Consider the following 17,213-nt stretch of genomic DNA (forward strand, 5'->3'; position numbering starts at 1 on the left):
AATTTAGTCGTTGTAGTTATGAAGTGACAACTAATAAGAAGCTATAATGATTAGGCTACTAACTTCTCTGATTGGTTGGAAAGGAGAGCCTCACTCCCTTTAGAAGAGACAATCTCTGCACTGTTGGCAGGTTGCTCGATAGGTTTGAAGATTGACAGCACGACCTTACTATAATAATATATAATGTGTAGGATATTTCCTTAAAAAACCTCACACGTCTATGAAAATGTGTCATGTTTACAGCCACACCAAGGGTTTAAGAAAGAATCTGAAGTCCAAAGTCCCAAAGTTCAGCCCCACTACCGTATTACATTAAAAAAAATGTAAATAATGCAGTACATTTTTTTTATATTCATGTAAATGCTAAAATATAATTTATACAAAAAATACACCATTGCCTAAATGCTATTTACTACTTTTTGCACAATACCTGTGATGTTATTTATTTAGATGAGTGACGGGTCTAATTGGTTTAATATGTAATTATGACCTTAAATTGTCAAGTTTTGACCTCTTTGGCCAAGAGTAAAAAATAAAAACATCTTCTCACCCATCAAATTAACTGAAACAAGATTAGGGATCTGTCACATTTTGGCTACATTCAAAGTGGCAACACATCAAACACTACAATATGTATGCTTTTTAAAAGTTTGATTATTGCAGTAGATTAAACAAGATTGAGCAGGTGAACAGTGTACACTGTAAAATATATTTAAAAAAAAGACTCAAAGCATTATTCAGTATAAATGTTTACTGGCACATTGTAGTTGCAAATGTTATAAGCTACCAGATTGTAGAATGTATCACCCGTTACATTGTAAAGTCTTGCAAAGGGGGTGCAGAGACTGTCCCCTCAAAGATTGCTTTTTTCATTGCCCTCTGAGCTTCAACTAACAGCAACAAGCAAAAAAAATCCCGAAACACCAGCATCAGGTGTGACATTCGTGACTGTTGATCACATTCAAATATACAGAGAAGCAAGGTAACCATAGTAAAGCTGCAAATCAAATACTACAAAGCTGCAGGCCTCTCCTTCTACTAATGCTGCATTCACCATCATTTTTTTTTTTTTTTTTTTGGTATTTACACAATAGTGAAGAGGCACTTGTTGTGCCTGTGTATGCCTACAGGAGAGGTCAGGGGTATTAACTTGCATGTTTAGCTGTGAAGCATTGCTTAAAGCGTGGCTAGCAGCGAGGTTCAGTGTATGGCTTCACAACCAATTTTAAAAAAGTTCAGCAGCACCCCCTTATGGCCATGTTAGCAATGAAGGCAAATCCACAGTGGAGTCCATCAGTGCAGTGGTTTCTGATATCTGGTCCTGCTGTTTCCAAAGCAGGACACTAGGCTAGAGTATGATGGCCGTGCCTGAGCCAGTGAGAAGAGGTGCTGGAGTTGTGAACTGTAAATCAAAGCCATCTGATCACATTGTCATCAGCAGGAAGTGGGGCCACCTGCCGCTCAACGACGAGTCCAAACCTGCTGCTTTTGTCTTTTTCACCACGTTCACTCTCAGTCACCCCCGGCCAATCACACAAACTTAAAAACAAATAAATAGGTGACATGAGGGGTTCCCCAGAGAATGCAGACAAATATTTACATATTACTGTTGAATCAGTTTAATTATTGTCATCAGAATTATTCTTGTCTGGAAAATAGAAAGTGTAAAAAAATAATAAAATGTTTTGGGCAATGTAGCCAACGTTCTTCTTTAACTGATTAGGTTAAATTTACATTTACATATGCGTATTAGTAACAGTGAATTTAGTTACTTGCTTATGTGAAATGATATTACAAACAGGAATTTAACTGCCCATGAAATATAGTTGCCATGAAATATAGCTCAATGTGCACTCCTCTAATGGAAACCCCTTGAAATGAAGAACTTAATCAAAAAGAAAGAAGTTTAAAAACTTTTAATATATATTTTATATATTGTATGCTTAAACACAATGTGTCTTCCAAAATTTAAGAAACAGATGGACAAAAAAAACAAAACAAAACAACACACAAAAAAACAAAGAAAAACTGAACAATGACAAAGAGATCTTGGTGAACCTCAAAGAGCAACTAACATCTCTTCCAGCAATATGGAATATTAACTGCTTCTGTCAATATGAGCACATTTCAGTATGGTGTGCAGAACATCTCCTAATCATGTGCCATACATTAACCCTGCATACTTTGAGTATGAAGAGCATTTTAACTACACATCAGCTGATATTTTGATTGGCTCCCCCTATGGGTGGGTTGAAGACCAGCCTTTAGTTAGATTGTAAACCTGCAGACTGTTGCTCCAGACATAAAACTACATTAATTTAAGTGCTTTGACACAGCATTAAAAAACACAAACCTAAGATTTTGAACTTCACATGTGGAATCATTTGAAGTGTTGAATGTCCACCAAGTCAGTCAGTTTTTGGCCCTATTATACAGACATAACAGCTGATTTTTTTTTTATTTTGTTTAAATACGGGGACATTCAAAGGCTTATTGTAAAAATATTTTAAACACACTGATATTATAAAATAGAAAATGAACAAAAGATTGATGCCTAACTCTTCAGCTAGGAGTGAGAATCACTGGACTGGTGACAGCAAATGGCGGTGTTGGTCTACATTGGTCTCTCTAGATAGGATGGGGAAAAACTGTGGTCAGTTTGAGTCTAGTCTCTATTTTCTTTCTTTTCTTTCTTACTGGTTGTAACACACAGCATGACTGGCCTTAATGACAACTTACAACTCCAACCAACCAGCAGCTAGTTGGTGGGTCAGTCGGTCCCGACACAGCAACACAGACATAGAGCTTGACTGCAGCACCACCGAGTTAAATAAATGCAACATTTAAAACATGCAAGAGATCCCAGTTTCTAATCCTCACTGAGTCAATTTAGCACCAACTGCTCAAAGCGATCATAAATTACATGCTTGTTCCCTTTTAAAAAAAGGCCATTGAGTGTGCCGTGTAGTGTCCGCTCTAGTTGATATTCCAGCAATAGTTTGAACTTTTAAAAACATGCATGAAAACAGACACAAATGGATGGTTGAGAATCAAAAAAAAAAAAAAAAAGGTTGTTCTAACATTCTCCTGCACTCATCTGCACACACTCATACATACATACATTCACACAGCCACTCATACATACACACACACACAGTGCAAACACAGAAAATGGCAGCCCTCCTTACCCTCCCATTCTTCCCCCATTTACCCCTACTGTAGGAACAGTCCCACACTTGATTTGTAACAGCAAGTTCCAGAAAGAGCACTTGTTAAAAATGAGGAAAAAAAAAAAAAATCAAAAAATGCAGAAATATGGCTTTACATTTAAAACCGTAACAAATGATGTAATTAAAATTTGTCTAGTTCCAAGGATCTTTCCATTTTGCTAATTTTGATTAGACTTCTTAAAATACTATCAAGTACTGTATGTATATACATGCAGTCTATGCATGGGTTGGTTGGTGTGTGTAGCATGGGTACAGCTGGTAAAGAGGTGGTACTTGCTGGCATAACCTGGTTTTCAAAGTGTCAAGGCTTTGATGTGGTGCCCAGTGAAGTGCAGCACAGGTCCTGCAGGGAAGCCTAAAGCCAACCCTGAGAGGACATACGGAGACGAAGCTGCCAGTCTATGCACACAAACCTGCTGAGGTCAGTCATTCTTGGTCTGTGTGTTCAATTCATACTCTCTGATCTGTGTGATTTGCCAGTATGTGCGCACGTGTGTAAAAGACTGAATGAACGTGTGTCTTGTGCCTGTTTTTGTCTGTGTCTTTTAAAATCCCCAGCAGCGCAAGTGTGTGTCTGTGTGTGTGTGTGTGTGTGAGATTGTGACTGTGTGTTAGCCAGCCTGCTTATTCAAGAGTCTGAGTGATCACTCGCGTATGCTGGCAGAGTACGAGAACTGGGGAAAATGCGTACGCTGATCAGAATCTTCTGCATCTAAGCTGTCATCTGGAGGAGACACAAAGAGAGATAGGAACAACATTTAAATTCTGAATACAGACTACAGATTACAGATCCTTAAAAATTTGAAGCACAGGAGCCGGTTTACTTACACTTGTCTGGAGGTGTTATTGTTATGGATTGTGCTGTGAACTCATCATCAAAGTAGCGTGTGTCTGTCTCTGATGTCACCTGGGGCTTGAAGGGTGGAACAAGCTGCGGAGCAGAAGGAAAACAGCTGTTTCACACTCAGAACAGCTTTATTTCTACGTCACGTGTTTTGTTTCCCCCAATATCACACCTTTTTTTCAATGACATCCTGCCAGTTGATGGAGGTGAAGAACTTGTGGGTCATCACTTCTTTGGCATCGTCTGGTCCACCTCCAAGCCTGTAAACAAAACAAAAACACTATCATTATCACCCACTCTCTAGTTGCTTTTTCTTTGTACCCATAATTGTGCAAACACCGTGATTAGACTTGTGTTCTCTTCTAAATTGTATCTATTAATGTCGTGACACATTTATTCTTCATTTCCTTGCTACTTAGAGGAGCATGTGTTAGTAAGCCTGCAGGCAGACCTCAATGTGCTAATATTAGAATTGTGACTAGAAACGCTGGGCCTTGACCACAAAAACAATCAATTATGAGCCTGTTTATGGCTGCTACCCTGTACCAAAACAAATCAAGAAGGAACACGAGCTGAAATAATGTGGTTACTTATTATATAGCTTAACACTTGGTGCCCCTGAGCACAGTAGAAGATCTAGAAAACTAATCAAGTGCCACTTTCACCTTACAAAGAAAATGTTTTTCACACGCTGTACTACTGCATCTTCAGCTGAAAAGCTCAGTTTACACAGTAAAACATTATGTCCCATTTACTTTACCTAAAATAAACAGGGTGTTATTTGTCCTAATCCTCTCTGGAGGTACTTACTAATTATTTAGTGCATGACGGTTTCATGAGCTTCCAGCACTTAACTTAGTTTAGGATCTTTTTTAAGCAGGCCAGCCAGCAGGGCCTTCCCTTCAGGAGCCAGGTTCTTAGGGAAGCGGATCTCCTCCATTAGGATGAGCTCGAATAGACGCTCGTGGTCCTGGTTGTAGAAGGGCAACCGACCACACATCATCTCATACATGACCACACCCAGGCCCCACCAGTCCACTGCTCGTCCATAGTCATTGTCCTCTAGCACCTGATGAAGAGTTGAGAGAGAAATAAATCTGTGCAAGAATATCAGTGATTTTTTTAGCCCAGTTTTTCATTATGAAAAGACGACATGCAAACATAGACATCAGAGGTTTTATATTCATGTTTTGTCAAAATAATGCACTCAGTGAACAATTTCCATTTAACAGGACTATTCGTAATTTTTCAATTAATTCTGTAATTACAAACTGATTTATAATATCACTTGATCAATATGCGATATCATATCAAGTCCACAGTCACTGTGGAGTTACCTCTGGTGCTAGATACTCGGGTGTTCCGCAGAAGGTTTTCATTGTGGCACCGTCTGTGATCCCCTCTTTACACAGCCCAAAGTCCGTTATCTTTATGTGGCCATCTTTGTCTAACATGAGGTTCTCCAGCTGTTCAGGAAAGATTGAATTTAGAGTCAAATTAATTGACAGCTATGGTGGGAAAAGGATGTTAAAGTGTAATATAGTGGGAAATGCCCACATGTCCAGGACATGATCAAATTGAATGAACCAACATTGTACCTACAAAGTTAACAGAAACCTACAGAGTTAATGGAAACATTGCTGATGCTTAATGACACGAATCTTAAATATCCCTCGACTCTATTTACAATAAACACAAACTATTCTGTCAGAGCAAGCAGGCATCTTACCTTTAAATCCCTATAAACTACATTGCGTGAGTGTAGGTACTCCAGTGCTGATACTATTTCTGCACCATAGAATCGTGCTCTGTCTTCTGTGAACACTCTGTCCCGTGATAAATGAAAGAAGAGCTGCGAGAAAATATTAAAGTAAAAACAGAACGAGGTGTCAAAACAATTATTCCATTTCCATAACATTTTATTAATCACAGTCCTAGATTTGAACAGTTTCCTTGAGTCTTGTTCTTTTGCCTTTTTCAACTGACAGCCAGCACAGTACGGGTGGTAACTGAAGCAATCCTTACAACATGTAACAATAAAGTTCAAAATCGTTTTGACTTCAGTTGTTTCAGCACAATATTCTCTTTGATTTTAACACATCCAAACAATTGGTTTAAGTTCAGTTTAACATTACCATTGTTTACGTTTAACAATGTACACTTTAACACTTACTTCTCCTCCATTCGCGTACTCCATCACAAAGCATAGTCGGTCGTGTGTTTGAAATGCATATTTTAGTGTCTGTAGAAGGGAAAAACAAAAATTAACAACTGCATTATACTTAAATGGTCCCTTTTCTATTTGAAGGACAAACTGAAGTTCCTGATAACTTGCCGTTAGAAAGGGATGTCGCGTATTTTGGAGAACTCTGCTCTCTGTAACTGTGTGTGCCACCTCATCCTAGTAGAAAACACATGCACACGTGTTAATGTATGTGCAAGACCAATACTTCATATCAACAGGCTTCAACACTTTACCAACATAATTAGAAGTAAAAGTTTTACTGTGTTGTGATTAGCACTAACTTTAGCAATGATGACTTCTTTGCGGAGGATTTTCATGGCATAATACATCCCTGTGGCCTTCTCCTTTACTAAGATCACTTTACCAAATGTCCCTTTGCCCAGCAGCTTCAGGTAGTCAAAGTCACTCATGGTCTGTAGGAACAATAGTCAAAGATCAGGCATGACAAAAATGCACACATCTGCTACAACTCTTAAATCAGACTGAACTTAAGGCAACATAAATGTTGCACCTTTGAGTTTTAATTGGACTTGTTTTTGTGTATCATGTAACAGCCTGTGTGTGAAATGTACGGGAACTATGCTGTGATGAAGCAGTGGCGCTTGAACTCACTGCTGATGTGGACAATATTGGCTGTATCCCAACACACCCATTAATCTTAATCATGTTTTCTAATTAGAACCTTTAAAGAAGCTCTAGGCAAAACAGCAACAGGAAATAAAACTCTCTACACTGAAAAATATTACTCATGGCTTTTGCAAAATTTTGCAAAGACTGATCACTATCTGAAAACTGTTCCATGCATTGCCGAGCAGGAAATCATTATATTAGGAATCAAGAAGTCTATTGAGATACAGCACATTTACTACTTAAGACTACTCTGTAAACATTAAACTTCTGTTGATCAGTAAACAGCTATAAAACCAGAGCTTTTCAAAGTGAGCTGACAAAATTTATGCACAAATGTTTCTCCACTGATTTAAAGATTGCTTCACTAAAAACGCCTTGAGAAAGAGGCTTAAAGTTTGAACAACTTGCTCAATAAAGATGGGCTTAGCTGGACAAACACTGCAAACAGTCAGCTGCCAGGCAATGCTTGTGCAAATACTGACCACTTTGGTGCGGGATTTGGACACAGCTATCTCCATCTCCTCTGCACCGCTGCTGTCACTCGGAGAGCCAAATTTGATCTCCATGGGCTCCTCATCCTGCTGCTGGCTCTTCAGGCTATTTGCTACTGCCTGGATTGCTCGCATCCATTCCTCCCTGACCCAGAAGAAAACATACATTACCCTCATATTTATCAAATCTAGCCAACTCTGAATTTATTGGCGAAATAAACACATTGTAGCCAAGTAGTAAAAAATAGTTAATATTCCAGGGGGACTATTTAGACAGTGTGCCAAAAATGTGTCTTAAAGGAAAAACTGTGGTTTAGAAGGTAGGGGATAATCTGTGTACTATTCAAATGGAGGATGCTAAGATTTGGTACTCAGTAACTTAGTGATGATTGCTTAGGTTAGGGATGAATAAATCTGGCACTGAATTATATTTTCTATGATGGTCTTTCCTATTTTGTTGACATGCTGTTCCCTTTGTTTTTCCTTAAAACACGAAAAGGAAAAACATGTTAAAATTAGACACTATCAATATATTCCCTGCTTAAAAGGCAGCACGTATTCACCTTTCCTCGTTGCTGTCTACATGGAAGGTGCGCTCAATGACTGAGGTCCACTGCAGGCACCGAATGACAAATGTGTTCGGCCTGGGGCGCTCTGTCTTCATGAGCTGGCATTCTACAAAAAACAAACAAACAAACAAAAAAAAAAAACCATACACACACAGTGTAAGACTACGGAACCGAAAGAATGAACACCAAACATAAAAATAATTCTTAAATGTTTATGTTTATTCTTTAAATGTCTAGCTCATATTGAAATCAGGCAAACAGAGGTAAAAACTGACCTGCAACAGAGAAGTTGTTGAGCGGTGGGAGGCTGTGGTCACTGGACACCTCAGGCTTCTCTTTGTAGCCGATGAAGGAGCCGTCGCTCTTTAAGATGAAGTAACGAGGCCGCCACGTTTTAATGTATTCACCTGGAAAATAGACAAGTGATGATTTTGAGCTGAGTTTAATTTTTTTGTTTGGCTTTTTGGTCTGACCCATTTTTTATTTTACTTTCTCTTTGTCTGTGCTTCACTTTGAACTGCTTGAATTACAAAATGTGGTCGATTGATGAAAATGCACCAATCTGTGTCACAATGTTATTACAGTGGGAATGACTGAATTAAGAAGGATACTACAGACACGTATAATACTTGGGGAAGTATTTACATTTACTTATATTTTAGATTCTGACATGGCACTCAGGCTAATGTACTCTCTGATTATGGATAGTGAACTCAAAGGACCTTCTTACCTCTCTTTTGAAGCCATCCCTCTCTCACAACACTGACTTCATTCATGCTGGGGCAGAAGACTGTCTGGGTTGGGAGGGGGCTGCAGACAAGCTGGTAGAAATTGTGCAAACTGTTCCAGTTGGTCAAGTGCCCGACAGTGGCTCCGTTAAAAAAATAAAATAAAAAAATAAAAAAGATATATATATATATTTATAACACCTAGGGGAAAGAAATAAAAAGACACTTCAAGATATAAAACCAGCCTCACATTATCCATAAAAGCAAAAACACTGCAGTAGAATGTAACCTTAACATGTAGACAACATTCATTCATACAATAAAAGGCTATAAATCAAGCATATCAGATAAAACATCACAAAAATTACAGGATGTCAAGTGAATACTTCACACATCGTAACTCTGTGTACATTAAAATGCTCCAGTAGCTTGTAAAGGTGCGAGCAAAAGAGCTGAGTAACCTCTTGCAATTTTCAATTCAATACCTCACGTTGAATGAAAACATAGCCTTGGGTAATATTATTTTTATACTCACTCGTTTTATGGCTGTGGGGTAAAAGAACACTGAGAAATAAAAGTGAAAAAATAGGCCCTAAAGGAAGTAAGACTACAGCCAGGAAGGTGGAGGTGAAGACGTAAAGTGAAACTGATTTCTCATAACAAAGGAAACTTTCTGTGTATTGCTCTTGATACCCATCTGAGAGCTGTCACCACAGCACTGCGCTTGAATAAATTCCTCAACTTCTGAAGCACTCTGTTGCCTTGAAACACAACGCCGCAATAAAGAAAACTGCTGAAATCTGCATGTCTGCTTACCACGTCGTATATGATCGTCTGATACTTCAGACTGTGAAATACAAACTGGTGTTAAGATAATGACTATCATGACCACGAGCTAGATATTAACACTCTTTATCTAGTGGTGTTTCACTGTCAAGTTTTTTTCTCACAGTTATAAAACATCTAATAACTGTAAGGTCAATGCCAAGGATCTAACAATTAGAAACATGCAGAGCTGTCAGTAATTACAAGTGTAATAACAGACCAAAGCTGTTGGTGAATGTTTGTAGAAAGGCCTTGGTGATCCAGGGTCAGTCTGAATCAACAGTTTATGTGAGATAATAGTTTTAACTGAATTTCCCAGTATTTCAGTGAAAATGATAGGGTTGAATAATACAGTTCATACAGTCACAGGAACACAAAGACTGTTTGAACTGCTTTGTTTACAAAGATAAAACAGATAAGGATTCTCTCGACTTCAGACTTTATGGACCAAAAAAAAAAGGTGCATCCACGGGATGTTCACAGCTACATACCTAACCCTAACCTAACTTATGTGTCCTCTTAGCTGCTCTGTCAAATGATAAATAAGCAGCCCGACGTTTCACTGCACATTTCACACCAGTTGGTCTTTACAAACAGGACATCTGCAGTAATGGCCAGTCAAGCGTTAAGATCCACGACCTGCATGTAGCACCACTAAATAAACAAAAAAGAACACACACGAATAGCCATACATTATACGTATCCGTATAAATAATTATATTTGATTAATTTCTGACAAAAATAAGCTAAACTACTCCCAACACGACCACAATCTCCATAACGTAAACATTACCGTAACCTTTGACACATCCTCATCCTTTGTAGCGGCTAGCTAACTGAAACAAAGTCAACAAACGTTACCGTCCACGTCCAAAACAGGTCGTTAGCTTTTTTTTTGTCGCCGCATAACAATAAACGAACTGCTAAAACACTTGAACCGTATCTGATGGGTAGTTTGGCCAAGCGGCGCGCCAGACAGCAGTGAGGACACTGACCATGACCGCATTACGGCCAAACAAGGCAGCTAGCCAAAATAGCTTCCGAGCTAATAGCTAGTTAGCATGACGGTTAGCCACTTGAGCTCCTCATTAGCCCGGCTTTTCTTACCTCAGTGGCTAAGATACTCTCAGCTGTCGGTTCTTGGAGACACTCCGAGCTACACTGCACCGATCTCGCACCAGTTATCACTTGAGGTCTGTGTGTATTGAACTCTGTCAATGATCACACAGCTTAGCGGACTGATCGCTGAGCTTGTTTCCTTCTCACAACAACAGCGGCGGCGGCGGCGTGCTTGGTCTGTTGCTGCTGCAGTGGGTCACTGAAGCGTAGCCGGAGAATAAAGTAGATTGAGCCCCCCAACCAGGTGGATACTTGTATTCAATTCGGTTACAAATAAATTCCGAATTATGGACAGCAAAAAGTGCCTCTTTATGGGTTTAATGCGGTTAGTCGTTGTCTTAGCGTGGAAACCCTCCGTCCCAGTCAGACAATACAGCAGCCCCGCAGACGCACGCAAAGCGGAAGTGACGTACGAGGCCAGAGCGGGTCCACTGCACCTGAACAGCCGGTGTCAAAGTACATCAAGTACCGTAAAACAACCTTATCCTCATCCCGGCTCAGTAGAGCTGCAGTAAATTGGTGTGAGAGACCGGCAGAGCAATGATCCATCTCAAAACGTGTCCTTTAATGCCCGATGTTCCCACCTCCGCTATAGGCTACCAGCTATCTGTCAATGTACTCAGTGTGTTGAAATAAAGCGCGATGGATCTTGTTAAAGACACAAAACCAAACTACTGCTGCATCTAATATAATAATAATAATAACATGGAGGGATTACAGAGGAGAGAGGCAATGTTACAAATGTAAAAAAAGGTTTATTATTCAGGTTTCAGTTGTAAAATATTCTGTAATACATGGTATTAATTGTGTCTTAAAAAGCAAAACTTTTTGTCACAGAGCTTTATTTTGTTGTCTTTGTTGTTTTCTTTGCAGGTAGCGAGCACGAGCGTCACTAACAGTGGCTTCATTGTTACGCTTCTCCAGCTTTTTCATGACATCTTCAGCAGAAACTTCTGAAAAAAGTAAACAATTAGCTTGTTATAAAAAGCGTGGCATACTTTACACACTAACCTTTACTCACACATTTGCTCCAAAATACTTTCATTCGGGACTCATATGTTAATTCTCAATTATCTAATGAATTATTCTGATAACCTGGTTGTCTTTTGGCTGCTTCCCTCGTCTCCCATTTCATCATCTCCTCATCAGTCACTTCTTCTCTTGCCACGCTGCTCAATTCATAGACATCCACCTCGTGGAGTTTAGGTAATAAGTCCTTCACCCAATCATATCGAATAGGACACACTGTCCTTATGTACACCCGGGAAGTCACCAGCACATCGTGGAAGATGACCCAGTTCAGCTCAGCCTCTTGGTCAAACAGCTTAGAACAACAGAATAGCAATCGAAGGAAAAATCCAAGACACAGCATACGAGTTTTGGTTATAGATAGAACAAATTCACTGGTTTTGTGTGCTCTACAATGCAGATTTATTTTAAACAAATTTTAAAATATGCTTACAGATGATGATGGATGAATTTGAACCATGGATCCATGGCCATCCATTGTACAAAACACTTTCCCAACAGACCTATGTTAGATGTAAAAAAAAAAAAAAAAAAAAAAAAAAAAAAATTGATCAATCTACAAAAGGCTCAAAGTACCAAGGGATAATAAAGGTTGGTTAAATGTGGATATTTCCAAGTGAACCTTGGTCATACCTTCTGGCAACATTGGTGAAGTATCCTGTGCACAGGCACTGTCTGAAGAGCTCGCCCTTGTTTCCATCAAATGTTTCTACAGGGAAATCTCTCTTCTGCAGAAGCAGGAGGGTGCATCCACAGAAATTAAGCAGTGTGTTGGCCAACAGAACAAAATTAATAAATAACAGAGCTGCAGATCTTACCACAGTTATGTGCAAATGTCAATAACATTGATGTGGAGAGCAAGCATGATCTACGACAGCTCATAATAAATAATCGGAATTGTGTTTACAATAATGTGAATCATTTAACAGAGTATGGATGCACCACATGCTGCAGTCACCAAAGTAAAACTGAGAGTGGTGTACACTGCTGTACCTGTTGGAGGCGGAGGAGGATCTCTCGCAGCTGGGTCTCCACACTGAAGGCTGACTTCAGCGCCCTCCAGTGGATCCAGTTTTGTCTACACCATTCTGATGGTCTGTCACTGTAGAATGCAAGAAGAATGCTCACACTTACAGTATGACAGTTCAGACTTCACTGTCACATAACAGAAGCAAGTATACTAACAGTGACATTTCTATGTACAAACAAAAAAATAATAATACAGGCTCAACTTGCAGCAGTTATGAGTTAAGTACAGTTACCTGGATTTACATAGCTGAAACACAGTCAGAAGCGTGGCAAAGTCGTTCATACCACCACTTTTGGCGGCCAAGGCTCTGTGAATTTTATCTGCTTCTTTCTGTTTGTCAGGGTGGCCTGTGGGGAGCACGAGGTCAGTCAGAGGTTTGTGGACTGTACTGTGTAATGTACTTTTTCTGCATCTTTCATTGAACTGTCTATTTTTCAGTCGCATGCACTACAGGGGACAAGTTTAGTATTTCTGTTATTAGTCAATCTCTTCAATAAATCCTGAATATTGCAAATGACAGAGGGATAATTTACTTCATTCGTAGCCTTTAACTACAAGCATAGTTTGGTTATGTGTTAAGCTTTCTACAGTAAATATTAGCCAAATAATTGCTGACCTGGCCTAATAAAGATGTTCTCCACAGACAACATGGCAGCTACAGGGAGCAGCATGTCCTGGCAGCTGAGCGAGGCCGCTTTCAGCACAGCCCTGGTGAGTCCTGGGTGCAGCGGAAACTCCACCATCAGCTCCCCCAGCTGGGTCACTCTACCTCTTCTACATCCCACACAACAGACACATAAAAGGTCCAATTAAACGTCTGAGAGAACTACCCACATCTCCTGTGGTTGGAAAACCAAAACCTGGTTTACAGGTATGCTGTATGCACTCACCTATCAATAGCATCAAATTGAAAGAGCTGTTTTAGTGCTTCTAGAATAAACCTCTCTTCTGGTGAATCCAGATAAGGAAACCTTAAAAGAAACGAATGAATTAGCAAAGACGATAAAGAGAGAATAAAGACAATATGGGAAAATTTTACCGAAGTCAATAGACGCAAAGTAGGTATCAGTGTACCTAATGACATCATGGATGCCCAGGCACTTGAGAGTAAGTACCACTGCTGTCAGACTTGTCCTCTGGATCTCAGGAACAGTATATTCAGGCATGCACTTCTCCCAGAATTCCTTGGTATAAATTCGAAAGCATTTCCCAGCTGAGGTTCTTCCAGCTCGGCCTGCTCTCTGTTGAGCCTCGCTCCTAATCACAGAAAAATTCCCCCCAAAAATCCAGCCATATCTCTGTTGGTTTTTTAAGTTGTAAAATAAGTTTTCCCATTGGCATAATTTTTAGCATGAATATTAGTTCAACAAAGCTATTATCAGGTTTGAAAGACTCACTTAGAAATAGGCACCACTTCCAATATATCCATTCCCACCCTTGAATTGTGGTTGAGTTGCTTCACAAAGCCACTGTCTATGATGTACCTAAAATAGAAATAAAATACACTGTGATGTGTTTTGCAGATGTCAGCCACACATTTCAATGATTTAACACCACAATTGAATGGTTAACTATACAGTCCTCACTCACTTTATCCCATTGATAGTGAGAGATGTTGCTGCTATGTTAGTAGCCACTACACATTTTCTAATTCCTGGAGGTGGTGGCTGAAAGATCTGCCTCTGTTGATCTATGATGAAGCAAAAGAGGCGACATGGTTTCACAAACAGTGAGAATGTACTTCACAATAAATGATGGCAGCTGTTTTACGTGTTTACCCGTTGGCATGGACCCATAAAGAGGCAAAATGAGAAGACCCTCCACTGTTTGGTCCTGCACATCGTAGCGGTAATCTATAGCCTCTGCTTTTTCAAACAGCAAGTCACAGGCGCGCTCAATCTCTGACTGACCTGTCAAACAAACAGCAATTAATGTGGCAAACTTTGTTAGTGTTAATGTCTCTGACGTCAGCAATTGTGGACACTTACCTGTTAAAAATACAAGAATATCTCCAGCCATTTCACTGCTGTGGACATCAAGTGCCATTTTCACAACCTGTGGAGCAACAACAGATAAGATGGAATAAATACCAAGTAAATTCCTCAAGCTACAATAATGCACACTTGTCTAAATTTAATTAAACAATACTATTGTAAAGCTATGAAACCAAGGTGAAGTAAATCACATTTCCTTTGTGACAATATTGGCAATCATCAAAATAAAAAACTGCCTCAAAATTTAAATGCAGTACCTCTTTTACATAACCAGTACTTTCTGTGTCTTTAGGTCCCACGGCTGTGCCAAACATGCAGGTTACAGGAAACGTCCTTCCAGGAATAGTAAATACCGGACAGTTGCCAAGAAAGGCTGAAAGCTTGTCGGTTTCCAAGGTGGCAGACATCACCACCACTTTCAAAGGGCGAGATCGACCCTTTGATGCTTTTGCAGGGCTGGAGAATAGTTTCTTCAATAAACCCAGTAGAATGTCCTGTGACAACAGATATTTAATCAGGGTGTGTATTGGATAATGAGAAGAAAGAATTAAATCAATGGTATTTCCTTAGTTGCTTAAGGAAGACTAACTTAATACTTTTAACTTAATAATTTTCTCTCTCTTTCTTTTCCCTTTCCAACTCAATCAGCTGCCTTAAAGTTAATTTTTTAATTTAAACTAAATCAATTGTGCCTTGTCCTTTGTGAGCCAATCATATCTTTGCTATCAAATTTAAAATCCTTCTTTTCTCTGCTTAGCTTTCACGCAGGCATTGGAATTCTGAACTTCTTCAAACTTTACCTGGATGAGCTGCATGTGAGAAATGTGCAAATGACTGAGATTACCCAGATTTTGTCTTGCAAGCCCCCTCATGCCAAGTCCATTTAATGTACATGTGAAGCTACAGTGTGTGTGAATACAGCAGTGAGCAATACATTGAGAGATTGCTGCAACCCTCCAAGACATTGATCTCCAAATTTAATCAAACCCAGCATCCATGGGTCTCCTCACATACTGTATTTTTATCCTCATACTAAGCTAAATACACTCATTAAGGCATTCTCTACAAGTCCCTTGTAATGCAAACATTTTGTCTAGTGACATGTAGTATGCATGTAACACAGTGCAGTCATTAGTACAGCACACATCATTCCTACCGTACAGGAATGATGTATTTATGACACTGGCCAGCTATATTGACTCACTGTGTTGAGGCTGCGTTCATGGACTTCATCCAATATTACAACGCTGTACTGCGAAAGCCCAGGGTCTGCAAGGATCTCTCGGAGCAAACATCCATCTGTCATGTACTTCACCACCGTGTCCTAGCTCAAACATAGCCATATTTAAATTTTATAATAATTATAATAATCATAATAATAAAGGGACAAACATTTACAATAATTACACTTGATTTTCTGCCTGGGGACGAGTTGTCCTCTGTCTCTCACCTGTGATGTGCAGTCATCAAATCGGACTTGGTAGCCAACCTCTCTACCTAAAGTGCATTGCATCTCTTGTGCGACCCTCTGGGCCACTGTGATAGCAGCCACTCTACGGGGCTGAGTGATGCCAATGTTGCCTTTTTTACAAAAACCTACACAAGGTGGAGAAATAAAATGTTTATCATTTGGATCAATTAAATTATACTCTACTTAGATGTCGTCTACTAACATAGCCTTTATTGGGGATTACATCTTACCAGCTTCATGGAGGTACTGCGGAAGTTGTGTGGTTTTCCCGCTGCCAGTCTCACCAGTAACAACCAGAAAAGTGCTGTTTTTAACAGCCTGGATCAGATTGTGTTTGTGCTGATATATCGGAAGGTGTTTTGACTCGTCTTTTGAATCCCATCTCGCTGATTTGGACATAACGTTGACAGTTTAGCGACAGATATCAGTGTGATGATCCAAAAAGAAAAGGCAGAACCAACATTTATCACACAGAACAGAGCTTGTTGGTATTTATGCCCCACAGCTATTTAATTTAGCAAAATAGTAACTTCTGTGTCACAAACATGGACGTATGCTCACAGACTGGCTCAAAGACTTCCGCAAACTATCCCGTTCTACGTTTCTATTGGTCGACATCTTACCACATGACTCAAAGCCGAATGGACGTTTAAATGAAACTTTATTTACACAAAACAACTACGTTAAACAACATTTAAGGAAAAGTCTCAGTAGATTGTAGAAATACTCTGTTACAAGTCTTGTATTGAGAATGTTACTAAAATACTACCAAAAAATACCAAAAACATACCAAAAGTAAAAGTACTATTTTGGTTTATTTAATCAATCTATTATATTATTGGATAAAAGCCTAATTAATGATGCATTAAGGTGTTCAACACTTTAATGTTGCAGCTGGTATAAAGATTATTTTGACCAACTTATACACATTTTGATGTTTTTTAATAATAATAATAATAATAATAATAATAATAATAATAATAATAATAATAATAATAACAACAACAA

At 39.2% G+C, this 17,213-nt stretch overlaps 2 protein-coding genes across 2 annotated transcripts; both read right to left on the reverse strand.

Moving 5' to 3' along the window:
• Positions 1–1,901: 1,901 nt before the first annotated feature.
• Positions 1,902–11,069, reverse strand: akt2 (v-akt murine thymoma viral oncogene homolog 2). Its single transcript, XM_026372069.1, has 14 exons — positions 10,670–11,069; positions 8,740–8,938; positions 8,285–8,416; positions 8,004–8,115; positions 7,432–7,585; positions 6,601–6,732; positions 6,410–6,475; positions 6,248–6,316; positions 5,804–5,926; positions 5,412–5,540; positions 4,929–5,143; positions 4,247–4,334; positions 4,059–4,161; positions 1,902–3,954 (listed from the first exon to the last, which is right to left on the reverse strand). The coding sequence occupies exons 2-14, from the start codon at positions 8,783–8,785 to the stop codon at positions 3,875–3,877; spliced, it is 1,449 nt and encodes a 482-aa protein (XP_026227854.1). The 5' UTR covers positions 8,786–8,938; positions 10,670–11,069; the 3' UTR covers positions 1,902–3,874.
• Positions 11,070–11,440: 371 nt separating this feature from the next.
• On the reverse strand, positions 11,441–16,774 carry dhx40 (DEAH (Asp-Glu-Ala-His) box polypeptide 40). Its single transcript, XM_026371604.1, has 17 exons — positions 16,436–16,774; positions 16,185–16,330; positions 15,939–16,058; positions 14,992–15,228; positions 14,729–14,795; positions 14,519–14,650; positions 14,331–14,430; positions 14,138–14,224; positions 13,815–13,997; positions 13,631–13,711; positions 13,357–13,514; positions 12,973–13,087; positions 12,704–12,812; positions 12,344–12,438; positions 12,144–12,213; positions 11,777–12,005; positions 11,441–11,634 (listed from the first exon to the last, which is right to left on the reverse strand). The coding sequence occupies exons 1-17, from the start codon at positions 16,602–16,604 to the stop codon at positions 11,513–11,515; spliced, it is 2,220 nt and encodes a 739-aa protein (XP_026227389.1). The 5' UTR covers positions 16,605–16,774; the 3' UTR covers positions 11,441–11,512.
• Positions 16,775–17,213: the final 439 nt, after the last annotated feature.

This window comes from Anabas testudineus, chromosome 13, assembly GCF_900324465.2.
Source record: "Anabas testudineus chromosome 13, fAnaTes1.2, whole genome shotgun sequence".
Classification (NCBI taxonomy): Eukaryota; Metazoa; Chordata; class Actinopteri; order Anabantiformes; family Anabantidae; genus Anabas; species Anabas testudineus.